The sequence below is a fragment of the Chlamydotis macqueenii genome, chromosome 6 (assembly GCF_036417535.1).
Source record: "Chlamydotis macqueenii isolate bChlMac1 chromosome 6, bChlMac1.mat, whole genome shotgun sequence".
In the NCBI taxonomy this organism is placed as follows: domain Eukaryota; kingdom Metazoa; phylum Chordata; class Aves; order Otidiformes; family Otididae; genus Chlamydotis; species Chlamydotis macqueenii.
The window spans coordinates 34,674,414-34,688,200 of record NC_141561.1 but is presented as its reverse complement, the minus strand read 5'-3'; the positions used below and the strand labels follow the sequence as shown (position 1 = coordinate 34,688,200).

The window sequence follows — 13,787 nt, the reverse complement described above, 5'->3', positions numbered from 1 at the left end:
GACTATGCACACAACACCTAATATCAAAGATTTATTCTAAAATACAGATAGTGCAGATCAGTGTACACACATACACATGCTTAGGAAACTCCAGCGTAAAGCTGGGTTTTTACAGCCTCCTGACATCATGAACGGTTTAGACAGCTCATTGTATTGCTGAATTCTCAACATAGTTATGCTGCCAAAAATGCAGAGTAAGTCCCTTGGTGTCAATGTTATTTCTAGCTAGTATTTGCAGAATAGGCTGGGAGGCCAGCCCATTGCTCCCGCTTTGATCACCCATTTTTGATTCTTAAACTGGATTCATCTTATCTTGTGTCAGAATCAAAATTAAATATGGAAGCAGCTAATAAAACATTAGTAGAACAAAATCAGTAGCAACAGAGCCAATAAAGATATACTTCAATCATAAATACAGACTTTAAAGTGCCTGTCACTACTGCTTCCTTCATTAGAATAAAATGCTTGACTACAGCGAGGAACAAAATTTATACTGTATAATGAACCCTTCTATTTTAAGCATCCTTAAACATAAAACTTTGGAAGCCTGGCTCAGTGAGTCATCTTTACAAATACAATTATAATCAGACAGATTGCTTGTGTTTCCATGAGATGAGGACCATGTTTCCTTGCAGTCTGCGACACATTTCAGTGGAATTTATGTCTGAATAAGTATGGTTTGGTCTATGTTGGTTCTCGTGTTAAAGAAAGCATTCCCTTGGGAAAGGGCTACACTGGGATAGCACTGACAACAGGATTCCTGAAAGCTCCCAGTGAACAAGCTAGTTCTCTAAATTCTCGATCTATCTTTATGGCCTGAGATTCCTACAAGCCTAGCAATCAGGGAAAAAATCTTTTTCTTCTCAGACATGCACGTACACACACCCCTACTCGCAGAACGAGTTGTGAACAGATTGTACTCTGAAACAAATGAGAAGATTTGTGCACGTTGGACAGCAGCAGAAAGTTCTAGCAAAAAAACATTAATATTTAGTATTTCTACTCTAAACAAAAGTACACACTGCCAAATCTAAAAGTGCATACTGTCCAAAGGATGAAAAGAATGAGTTATCTTCTTTCCTTTGTTCTCAAAATGAAAAGAAAACAAAGCTAAGCATTAGAGAAAAAAAACACAGTTGCCTATAAAGAATTAAGCAAGCTTAATTCTTACTGATTTCAGTATCCAAACCAAGACAGCTTAACAAAATCTGGTAGAGAAAAAGGTCTTTTTTTCGTTTCTTTTAAGAAAAGGATCTACTTTTCAGGTACCAAAAAAATCAACCTGCTCCAAGAACAACACTACATTTCCCTATCCTGAAACCCAAAAAGTGCCCGAAAGGCATGTTTGTATTTGTAGGTGGCAGCTAACCAGGGGTACATAACCAATTTTGGGGGTGGTTCATAAAATCTTGATTAAGCATTTAATTTTAAATTATTTATCTATTTATATGTATATTAGAAGAGCCCTTTCATTTTCTTGCACTAGTTCAAGGTTTGAAAAACCAGGAAAAAATTTCTCGCAAAGGCCACGCGGTGGCAGCGGTTAGCCACGCGTGGACCCCCTCCGGCCCATTGCTGCTGCTCGGGAGACTGTCACAGGGTTTGCCTCTCATGGAATAAAAGGAAACACAGATGATGGTAGAATACCTCAAACTACTACCTATTCTGTCTACTTTAACTGCTGCTGCAATTACAACCGAGTGTAAATGCATATTGGAACAAAACATACCAATGCCTCTGAGCTTATCTCCTGTCTTCAAACATCATTTGTAAGCACCTGAACTCGTATCGAGCTCCAAAACTCCCACTCCCCAGATGCATTTTACAAATACAAATGTGCTATTCCCTTGCTGCTTCTCTCTGCTTTTTACTAACAAAGGATCTGAAGTAAAAAACAGGCTAATACTCCTGAATTCACTTTATATCCAAAGGTCTTGCCTTCGTAAAAGGCAGAGATCCATAGCAAGGTTGAGTTCCTGCTCACTAGTCAGTAGCAGCCCATTTAAAGAAAAAAAAAAACCACCAAAAAAAAAAAAAACAACTCCCAAAAAAAGAAACAGGCTTGGAAATGTGCTTAGTAGTTTTGTAATATTACCAGTTGGTAATGTATTTACCTAGACTAATTTTATAAAGGGTGTCTGCACAAGGTTACCTGCCCCATGAGGTATTTTAAACCAACTGCATACAACGTGCAGAGATGTTTTCATCACATAAACTGCAGGTGTGAGCTAACATTTGTTTTTGTAGAATCATTTAGGCTGGAAAAGACCTTTAAGATCAGAGTCCAACCATAAACCTGACACTGCCCAGTCCACCACTAAACCATGTCCCTAAGTGCCACATCTACACGACTTTTAAATACCTCCAGGGGTGGTGACTCAATCACTTCCCTGGGCAGCCTGTTCCAGTGCCTGACGACTCTTTCTGGAAAGAAAGTCTAAAAAAAAAAAACCCTGCACTAGCACTCACTCTGTCACTGAAGCAGCCCTTTTTGGTCTCAGACCTACACTCCAACATACACACAGCTCACCACAACCTATGGCGTAACGTTTTCAAAGGAGCCGACTGGTTCCTAATCCTTTTATATTCCTCAAAACCAGTATAACAACCCGTGTCAAAGGAACTCAGAACTATTCACAGCCTATTGGTATTTTAGGTGCTTCCAGCCACCACGATGTAGAGACACAGAAGGGATGCATGGCACTGAATCAGAAATTATTTAGCGACTCATTGACAATACTGCCCATTAGGAAAGCGCTTCAGACGTCTCTATAAACACAGTCAAGATTCCTCTGTGCACCACAAGATTTCACAATTACTCCCAGCATTCTTCCAAGCATCTTAATCCTCATTCAACCGACAAACGTCTAACGGTGATCTAGAGAGCAGCAGTGGCTTGGCACCCATCTCAAAGAGGCTACACGCTTACTGCACCGCTTTTAAAGTGGTGTCATTACCATCTATGGACAACAAGCACACACTGGAGGAACGGCACAAAGGAGTCAGTTTTAGGCCTATGCCTACACTCAGTGTTGGCTCGCTCTCTCCTGAGGGATGGGAAAATATTCACATAGAAATTGCAATGATACAACTCTAAAATCTGCCTTTAGCAGCTTCTACTCTTTGACCTAGCTTTTTCAACAGGAACATGTCATCTTTGGTATTCTCAGCACTCCCTTTTGGCCTTTCTGTGGTTCTCCACATGCAGACACTGAAATTCCCTTATGAAGTCTTCATTTCCACTGAGCAATCTTGATCATATTATTCACCAGCATACCAACATATGTAGTCACATATTAACTCCTGCTAACTTCCTGAGCTTCGTCTTTTCTGAAATACTCTGAGCCACACAGTTCACGCTGCTTCTGATGCACAGTAGTAACCAGCAAAGAGTCAGCAAGTTGTTAAAAAGGGGAACGTGATGTTCCAGTTTTGTTCTGTTTTTTTTTTTCTTTAGTTTTTTTTTGGTTGGTTGGTTGGTTGGGTTTTTTGTTTTTGGGTTTTTTTTTTGTTTTTGTTTTTTTTTTGTTTTTTTTTTTTTTTTTTTTTAAATCCTAGGGAAAGCTGTACTCTCAGATACTACTTTGGGTAACAGTTAAGAAAGTATGGCTTTTAGTGGAAATACTGCTAAACCTCTGTCAATTATCTCAAAACATTCAGGTTTCAATCTGTGTAGAGAACAGTGAGATATAAACATTTTCCTGTTTGTTACCTGATTCTTGGAAAACATGAGGAAAGTTCTGGTAACTCTAGAAGACACAGAGACAGTTTAAAGCCATCTAACCTTTCAAGGTTAGTCCAGTACTTAATTTCTGAGATATTTAATAACTTACAGGTCTTCCCTTTGGTCCTCGTTCTCCTCGTGGTCCTTGTGAGCCTGGGGGTCCCTAAAAGAAAGATTAGAAATATTAAGTACCTTTTAAACTAGCTAACAATTAATAAAGCTCTGAAAACACCAAATGCAATGCTTATTTGAAAATTAATTTGTGAGGGTTTTTTTACTTTATCATAAAGAAAACAGCTATAATCATCAAGTATTCAGTATTTCTTCTCAATTGTACATTGCCTGAAGGGAGCAGAACCAGGATGCAGGGATCTACAAAATGGTTTCATCTCTCATGTGCTCCACAGGTTAACTTAGCAAAGGTTTTCTGACTGCTAGAGGCTCTTAACTCAGAGATATAGAGGTTTGAGACACCCTTCCTGCTAGTCTGGAACTGCTCTCTGCTTAACCGCAGCTGGGGAGCATACTGCATCTCCTACTCCTGCATCTATAGATCCCTGCTAAAAAAGCATTTCCCCAGCATCAACCTCACACAAAGGTCCTCAGACATGCACGTGCTACAAGTACACATCCTTTCACTTAAGGCATTGGCTGGCGTGAGACTAGTAAAAAATCCCATAATCTTGCTGCCTCGTCAAACCCAGTGGCTTTGCAGAAAATACCCACCACAGGCACAGGAGATTCCTCCTTCGCATCATCCTCACAATATAAAACAGAAATGACAGAAAGTGGGAAAAGCGATCATCAGAGGAACAGAAGACCAAAAAAATACTCACGGCTGGTCCCGGGCGGCCTCGTATTCCTGAAACCTAAACAAAGTAATATAAATTAAAGTTACCACACACATTATGGCTAGATTTGTCATGACTATCCTACAGAAAATTAGTTATTGAAAAGTAAATAGCAAGAGAGAAAATTAAGTACCAGGCAAGTCATAAGGTTTTGGGGGAAAAAAAGTTATCTCTGTCCAGTTTGGAGTCTTTTTATAAGCTATATGAGCAAAATCTTGGAAGTATCATTGCTATTACAAAAAAAAAAAAAAAAGATTAAATAAATAAGTGAATTACAATTATTTAGTCTCAACTTATCGATTCTTTTGATTTGTCTTCATGCTAGAAAGGGATAACAAAAATAGAAAATGACAATTTATTTCACCGGTTTTCTCAAGTGTCTCTACACTTTCCAAATACTACTTTACCATTATATCTCCACAAAATTCCAATTATAAAAATAAAGATTATGACACTTTTAACTCAGTAAGATTTTTTCCCAAAATGCAATTGACAGGAGATTCTAATGTAACATATGTGAAACAGTGTGATTAATTCCATTCCTTTCATTCCCAGGCTGTACTTTTTATTGTACTTCCTTAATTACTGCAATTCTGATTAAAGCACTGAAATGTACACTTTTAGGGTGTGCTGCTAAATTAAGAAAAAATAAATTGACTTACTGGTGGCACTACTCCAGGTTCTCCTTTTTGTCCCTGTAGGAAAAAGATACAAAAACATCAGATGGCAGATAACAAGTGACAGTACAATTAACAGTACCAGTTTCACCAGTACCATTCCTGTGACTGTGACAAATGCTAAGACTTCCCTAAGGATACGACTGAGGCTAAAGTACCTGTGATAGCTAATCCATACTATTTTTAATTACTATAGACACTGATTAAATGAAGACTGTAAGTTAACAGACTCTCTCGAACTGCATAACATACTGGCTGAAAGAACAGACAAACTGAAAAATTACCGTGATACTTAAGTACAAGAAAACATGTTGTAACTCTGCTGTTGGGTTATTTTATTCATGTGAAATGCAGAGCCCAGAGCAGCATTCAGATTCCATTTCTTCAAGGTATTATATTAAAATTCATATCATTAAACCTATGGACATAAAAAAAACTTGCATGTCCATCTGCAGCATAGGGACAGAATACAAAACGATATCTCATAGCTTCAGAGCAGAGGACACAGCATTTGCCGTTTGGCTTTTCTTCGAGCTGAATGTGTTGAGAACAATTACACATTACATAAAATAACTAGGTTTAGACCTATGAGTGGTAGCCATATTAGCAAGGAAAAAAAAAAAAGAGGACTTTGTAAAGATAAAAAATGTTTATCTGCCTTGTTTATCAAATAATAATAAGCTGGTTACAATTCATTTATTTCCATAAACTACCTCTGCATAGAGAGCTACTTGGTTTTAGTGAGTGTATATACTTGATCACCTAAAAATTATTTCAATTATTTCTCATTGCTGCTTACCATCTTAGAAGCTTATTTATCAGAAAGCATTTTAATTCCATTTGTACGAATAGATCTTCTCTCTGTTTAATTGCCCACTATGAGAGATGTTGCCTCTGTGCAAAAACACATCATCCCCGTCCTTCATCAGTGCCCGGACCAAGTGTCCCTGCTGAGCACTCAGGCTCCAGCAGACCCAACTCCTGCTGTAGGAGACCATCACAAGGACATGGGTCATGGGTCCCAGCATTTTACTTGGCGCTGACTGGAACATCGCCATGATATGTTATGCAAGTTGCCTTGGGCAGCCTGAGTTATTATGACAGTGAAAGAAAAAAAGGATGCCAAAAAAAAAAAACATTTTCAGCATTGTTTTATACATTTAAATATGGCTGAGGAGTATTTTTCTATTTCTGCAATCCTCTGGTGATTTATACAAAACACCAGTTATTCACGATCAAGTATATGAATACAACAGCAAATGTAAGAAAACCAACATTCTTATTAAAAACATTATTTAGATCAGAGAGCAGTGTAAAGTATTTTCAAAAACTTGAATTTATAGACATACCAGCTGTGTGTCGTACTTCAGTGGCTGCTCCAGCCTGTGTGCACAAGGTTAACACAAGGAGAGCTAGACAAGATGCAGTAACACCTTGCAGCATAATACAGACGTGCCTCCTGCAGAAACTTTTAATAATTCCAGCAGGAATGGCTAAAGAGAGGTTGTGCTACCTATTGCACACTGGGCAGCTAAGTCTCAGCAAAAAAAAAAAAAAAAAAAAAAAAAACAAAAAAAAACAAACAAGAAAAAGTTTTAATAGTTTGGCTTCTAATGACCTGGAGGGTCCCTTCTCTCATTTTGAGGCACTGCTAGAGATGAGACAACCAAACTACTCAAACTGGAATTCCTTTGATGTAGGCAGCGGGGATTTTCAGCCAGAGGATTCTCTATATTAAGACCAGGATTTTTGCCTGCATCCCAGCATTTTTTCCAGGTGGACTGCAATCTCCCTAGCCACTGAGGAAGACCAAATGGAAAGAATTAAGTGTTTTTAAACAGAGCTTATATTTAATTTCTATGAAGTACTTCAAGGAGATGCAAGAGATTCTTTTAACAGTTGTAATACATATTAAAAAAAAAAAAAGATAATCTTACCTTTCTTCCTCTACCTATTAAAAAGGACAAAAGAAGAAGAGAGAGGAAATTAATGTTTTTACTCTGAGAGACAGAACGTGGTAAGAGTTGAGTGAAGGCGTTGCAGCTAGAGGCATCCCCGATCCTGGATGGTGTATCGCCTGCAGGGAGCTGGGGAAGCTCCAGGGACACGCATGCTCCCTTGTTCAGGTGTGAGGAACCAGAAAGGTTTGCAATTATGTCCCCCAATCCTCAGCCTTTTCCAGCATTGTGCAGACTGAAAAAAAAGCACTTTAGGAAAGCAGAGTATCTTGTGGGGATTGTCAGAATTAATGATTGACAGCGAAGTCAAAGGAAGTTTTATTACTGACTTCGATACAAGCAATGTTGATGGATCCACAACACATTACCTGGTATTTTTCAAAAGACAGAACTGACTGAGGGATTTCTGACCCTTTTCTTGTTTGAAAAGCACGTGCAATATCACATGCCTGAATTCAGAGCTGTCTAGCCACTCTCAACATCCACAAAAATCCTTCAGAGGAATATTTTATTAATACCTTGAATAACAGTAAGGAATTCTGGAACGTATTCATACTGCATTGATATTTGTAGGGTGTACCTTCTTGGCATTGGCCTAGTGCCTCAGAAAACACAGCAGGATGCACCATCTATTTATTAATGCTTGCCACATCTTGCTCCGTTGCTCAATTACACAAGTCTTTACTATGTGCTTTTGTCAACACTTTGTTCTACGTTAAGCTAATCAACAACAATTACATCTCCTGAAGAAATTGCTTTAATTATTATACGCAGAATGTAGTTCTAATAATGCAATAAACAGTATTAATGAGTGTTAATTGCAAGTCAAGAGATTTTCTCTTAGGAAAATTGAGGGAGGATTGCTTCATTGAAGACTGTCCAGGAAATGGAGTTGAGAAGGCAATCTTTAAGGCACATCACAAAGTATAAAAACAGGGAGTTAATAATAGTTCATGCTATTTTTTTTTCCTTATGTCTCAGAAAAGGATCACATGTCCATGTTTCCATTTTAGGGAAACACTTTATACTGTTCACATTTTACTGTTTACATTTATTCAGCTATTGGAGAGGCCTCAAATTGAGCATTTTATTAAACCATGCACTTGTTCTATTATATGTATTAATAAATATATATTTATCTTTATATGTTTATTATATATGTTTATTTTAATATATTTATCTTTCAATTCCAGATGAACCACAAAAAGAGGCCAGAATTCAACCTCCTTGAAATACGGAATTCAGATCAACCTTTTAGTTACAAAGCCATTTCGGCTTGTATCAGATTCATAGTCAGAAGAAAACTGTTTCCAGAGCCAGCTCAGGTGCAACCCAAGATGGAAGATAACTGGCAAGTATCTACTGTTTTCAGATTTAAGCTTTCACCATGGCAACACTATTAGAAATTTCAATATCATTAGGTTCTTAATTCTTTGGGCTGTCTCTCCTTTCAGAAAAGCAAACTGGAAAGTCGTCTTACCAATGGTGGTGTCAAACTCGCGTGTTGTATGGGGACACACAGGACAGCACTCTCCTGGGGGCACCTGTGGGTTCTCACACTCCAGCACATCTTGACACTGGATTTCATCACAAAGAATAGCTCCGTTGTCACAGACGCAAATTTGGCATGGTGAGGGCTTCCAAATATCCCTATTCAGGTACATCTGGCCATTCTGAGTGCAGGCTATTTCTTCAACGTCTTCTCCTGGGATAAGAGAGAGAATACAAAACACATTTTCCAATCGTGGCATCAAAGGAAGAGTAGGTCTGGACAAGGGACAAGGGTCTGGACAAAGGGTTCTCATTTGGAGAGGAGAACCAGCAACGCATACATGAAGAAAATACTCCACCAGCGTAGCTGAAGCTGATGTTAAGGACTTTTAAATATCAGTCATCTTAAAACTCTTTGTTATTTTACCACCTTATTTGTTCATCAGAAAGAAGTAAAACAGAGTCATCTTCGAGCGCACAAACTCACCAAAGTATCAAATGAACACTGACTCATGAGTCTTTGGATGTTGTTCTGCTCACCAGGGTTCTAACTCTGCATTGAGAAGCTCCTGCCATGTGCCAGCTCTACCTCTTGTGCACAGCACACAGCGTTAGAGACGCCTGACTGGGGGGAAGAACCTGTGAGACTTCTGTACGGAATGGCATACACTAGCTGCTGCCAGCTGCAGGTACCTCACACAGCCAGACTTATGACAGTGGTGAACAGACATGGAGTGATTGTTGAAAAGAAAAAAAACCTCATTTACTGGGGTCTTGGTGTAAGGTAATACCAACATGGAGAGTCAAACCTTCCAAACAAGAGAGTCAGTCACTGTCCAGTGGCAACAGCAGTCTCCACTGCAAGGCTGCTCGCAGCTGCGTCTCCAGTTGAGTGAAGAGAGGCTCCTCAGACTCCCCATTTCGCTTTGTCCTTATAACCCAGCTGGTCACGGCTCTACATGAGTCCCCCACCACATGCAAAATTATTGCTATGGTTATATATTAACTACATACAAAAACCTCTTTAATATTTTAACTGTATATGAAGGACTATCCTATGTGGCCATTTACATAGGAACAGCATTGACTGACTATGTGTATGCTCTCTCTACTTATTCACACATTTGTATGGAGGTCATTCTATTTTATTGAAGTTGCTCACGTAATTTTTAACCTAATCCACTCTATTTACAACAGGTTTACTTTCCTTCTTAATACAATTACTTTTTCTTCTTTTCCTTGAATTCCAATTTAAATTAATTTCATACTAATTATTTAGAAATCCATTCAATATAGTTTTTTTTCTCTCTCCTCTCCAATCAATCCACTGTCACCTAGGTGGAACTCTGGGTTGAATTTATAACTTAGAAATTTCAAAAGTTTTCCCATTTGACTGATGGCAGCATTTAAGGGGACATAACCACCTGTTTAGGTACTGTTCTATCCATATTTAAGTCTGTGTCTTTGCTTTCTTCCTACTCTGTAGGCAAACAATCCAAATGTCTGGATTTTTTTACTTAATCATGAAGTAAGTATATCTCAGTATCTCCTCCTAAAAATAAAATATGTCTGATAAAGAATTCAAAAATCAAGTAAAGTGGAAACTTTTCTTTGGGTATCCAACATCTTAAAGAATGACCTATCAGGAAAAAAAAAAATCCAAGAACCCCAGTGCCAAGTTGCCCTCCTCTGAGCGGTACAGAGCAAGGATCTCACACACAGTTCAAAATTATTATCCTGAGCCCTGGGATGCTGTAGAGAGGATTCATCTTACCTGGATGGGAGCTCCCTTTGACCACAGAAACCTTCCTATCACAAATGTCCTTGAAACTGGGCAATCCAGGTAAAAAAACATTATCTGAAAACTCCCAAATACCCTACTTTCTAACTGATACAAGACTCTGAATCGGTGTAATTTTATACACACGCACACATATTTATTTATTTATTTATTTTACACATCCCACTAGTCAAATATCAGGACCATTATTTTTTAAGAAAGCCTTTTATTAGCGTAAAAATTAACAGCTCTAAGCACATGGAGTTCTATGCGTTTCTGTCCTAATTTAAACCAGAAGTAAACAGAAAATCACAAAGTAATAAATATGGACAGAATTGCAATTTCAGCTTCATGCCTTAACTCAAGTCCAGTTACTCCATCAATGTCAAAGCTTGGAGAAATGGAGCAGATGTGTCATTAACTATTGCCTGCCGTCACTAACTTCTGCAGCTTTCTAACAAGCTGAAATCCAAATTTATACCAGGTCAGTTCCTCTCTTCAACTGGTTTATCACACCGACTGACAAAATGACTGGAAGGGGTGCTGCAGAAGCTCAGGAGGAAATGTTTTCGGTGTGAAGTAAAGACATCAACCAAGTGCACTGTACAGTCCATTTATGACACTGTGAGAATCGTTTTCCAAACTGCAGATCGTATTTTGGAAAGCACTCGTCTGTCTTCTCCCTTGTGTGCATGACATAACGCGCTGTCTGACATATTTAGCCTTTTCCCCCAGATGTCTGGCATATGGTCTGTGTCTTCCTTAATGTATCACCCACGGAACTCGCCGTGCTGTTCAGAAGAGCAGCAGTTTGCATAAATGAAATTTCTAGGTTAAGGAACCCAAAGTCAGCATTCTGTCATAACTTCAAATAAATCACATAGCAACTGCTTTGGCAAATCAGAGCTGCGCCAGATGGTGACTAGCTTCTGCCTGGGCCCGCTCCGCAGCTGAGACAGAGGCAGACAAAGGCAGGGGGAAAAAAATGCACATACCAATTTCTGGAAGTGTACTGAGAAGTCTGTTTTGCTATCAGATTGCAGATATGCTGACAATTAAAAATGACACAAAACCCACCACCCCACACTACTGCCAGATTTTAAATTTTAAATGTTTTTATTACGTTTGGTGTTTCTAGCTTTCATTTCTGCTGTGACTGCATTATGCTGAGAGAGTAACCTGCAAAGAGTAGCTATTTCAAGGCCAACTCATCCCACAAGTACATTTTTCTCTCATAGCCTGAACTGCAGGCACGTTATCCATCTACAGCCAGACAGAGAAGGGCAGCACAGGAAATTGCTCTAGCATTGCCTCCCGGTTTGGAAATCTGCATGTTTTCTTAATTACAGAGACCAAGTCACAAACTCCTTATGTCGCATCTTCTTTATACCTCTGCAGTTGTAACACGAGGTGCTGAAGCGCTTGAGAAGCAGCTTTGGAAATTCTTTATGTGGCAAAACGATTTGCTAGCCCATTAACCGATTCCTTTCTTACCAGCAAAAAGTGCAACTCTAATTGGTATTGGACCTGACTAGAGAAGCTACAGGGCTGTGAAGTCAGTGAAAATTAGTTTCAAAGCTGATTGCAAATAGAAAAGGCAAGGTAGAATAAATGCCCTATGATATATTTAAGGACTTACTTATTCATGAGCTTGCACAAAGGACCTTTGTGAAAGAGGATTTCACAGTGAGTAAAATGCAATTATTTCTCTGCCATATATTGATCTCTTGTAGAATCAGTTTTGCTTTGAAGAACTACGTGATCAGAAGTCAAACAGTCAATTATAGCCTAATGTACTAAACCATAGTACTCGGAGACTACGCATCAACAGTTTGGAAGCAAAAATCCCATCATGCCCTGACATACCTGGCCCAGTTTTGTGACAAGACTGAAATGGCACTAATTAACGGGGGGTGGGAGAAAGCCCCATCCCATCCACTAGCTGGCTGTCAGAGCCCATCACTCATCCCCAGCCAGCGTCAGAGAGGTCTACCCACAGCAAAGGCATGCAAGGCACACCCTGCTTTGGGCATTTTATGCTGAGCTGCTTTTCCTTTCAAGTAAATTTCTCTCAAGGTTAATTCCACTCCTCAACAAGCCAACAACAGGACAAGTGTTTTAAAAGACAACATATGAAACCATTTCAATCCTGCACCACCAGATACACATCCTTTTGAAAGGAACACCTGGAAATTCACTGCTGCTTGGTTTGCTGTTTAAAGTTACTCTGCACTACTGTACCCTTACTGCTTTCATTGACTTCATTGCATTCATCATGCATGTCAACAAGGGAAGTAAGGCCTGGGCATGGAACCAGGTAGAATAAAAAGAAAGAAAGGAGGAAAATGACCCCATAAAAAGAAAAAAAAAAAAAAAACCTGGGGTGGGGTAGGAGAGAACACAGTATCCTGAGCAAAAATATTTTAAAAGAAAAGGGTTAGAAGGGGGAGAAAAGAAATATCACTCCACACGTACAAACAGGGAGGCTTGCTGAAGCTGTGACCCTAAGGTCTCATTTTTCCTTACAGAAACATTCCCAAAGCCACAAACTACACTCCTCTCTTCCTCATCTCTGCCTATAGACAACCTAACATGGGAATAGTCAACCACCATTCCCTCTGCTGCAGAGATGCCGGTACACGATGGAAGGGAATACATCTCTCAGTGCCTTACCTGGGAAAAACATGGCCTGAGCTAAACTTGCAGATCTACATGTTTTCTGCAGGCATTAACAACTCTGGTCCATAGACAAACTGGTAAGGGAAAGAAAAGGATTTGACAGCAAAGCAGCTCCATTTCATTGCATTTTTACTAGTCCTACCAATGTGCTAACTAAAGGAGCCTGAAGGCTGACAAACCTACAGCAGTAGAGAGCACAGTCTAACAAAAGCAGAAAAGATTATGACTGGTATTGAAAGCATAGTCTGCCAGTTTTATGCTTTCTTCTGTCAAGAGGGACTTCTTGATGCGTGCTGTAACCAAACCCCAATGCTTTTACATTGCTTAACATAAAAAGGCTGGAACAGAAGAGGTATGGTTATTTAATGAAAAAGGGTTGGGAACAAAACAGCTTGTGCAGGTATCTTCTCATCCTCCTTTTGTCATCCTGATGCCGGTTTGTGAAAACTGTAAGGAAATATAAGATTACAAAGATACAGTGGTTTTTAAGTTAAAAAAAAAATCTAGAATATGAAAAGCTGAGTTTCAAGTTATGAATTACAAAACTTAATCCTGCTGATTCACAAAGCAGAGGTGCAGAAGTAAATCAAAGTGAAAGATGATACGTGCTAACAACCATTTTGCAGA

General features: G+C 39.1%; 1 protein-coding gene across 1 annotated transcript in view; it reads right to left on the bottom strand.

Moving 5' to 3' along the window:
- Positions 1-13,787, bottom strand: part of COL5A2 (collagen type V alpha 2 chain) — a 109,244-nt gene that overhangs the window by 45,454 nt on the left and 50,003 nt on the right. Inside the window, exons 2-6 of the mRNA XM_086750847.1 lie at positions 8,691-8,915; positions 7,190-7,203; positions 5,238-5,270; positions 4,561-4,593; positions 3,834-3,887 (exon numbers count right to left, since the gene is read on the bottom strand). Of these exons, the coding sequence (XP_086606973.1) occupies positions 3,834-3,887; positions 4,561-4,593; positions 5,238-5,270; positions 7,190-7,203; positions 8,691-8,915 (359 nt within the window). The remainder of the gene's footprint in view (positions 1-3,833; positions 3,888-4,560; positions 4,594-5,237; positions 5,271-7,189; positions 7,204-8,690; positions 8,916-13,787) is intronic.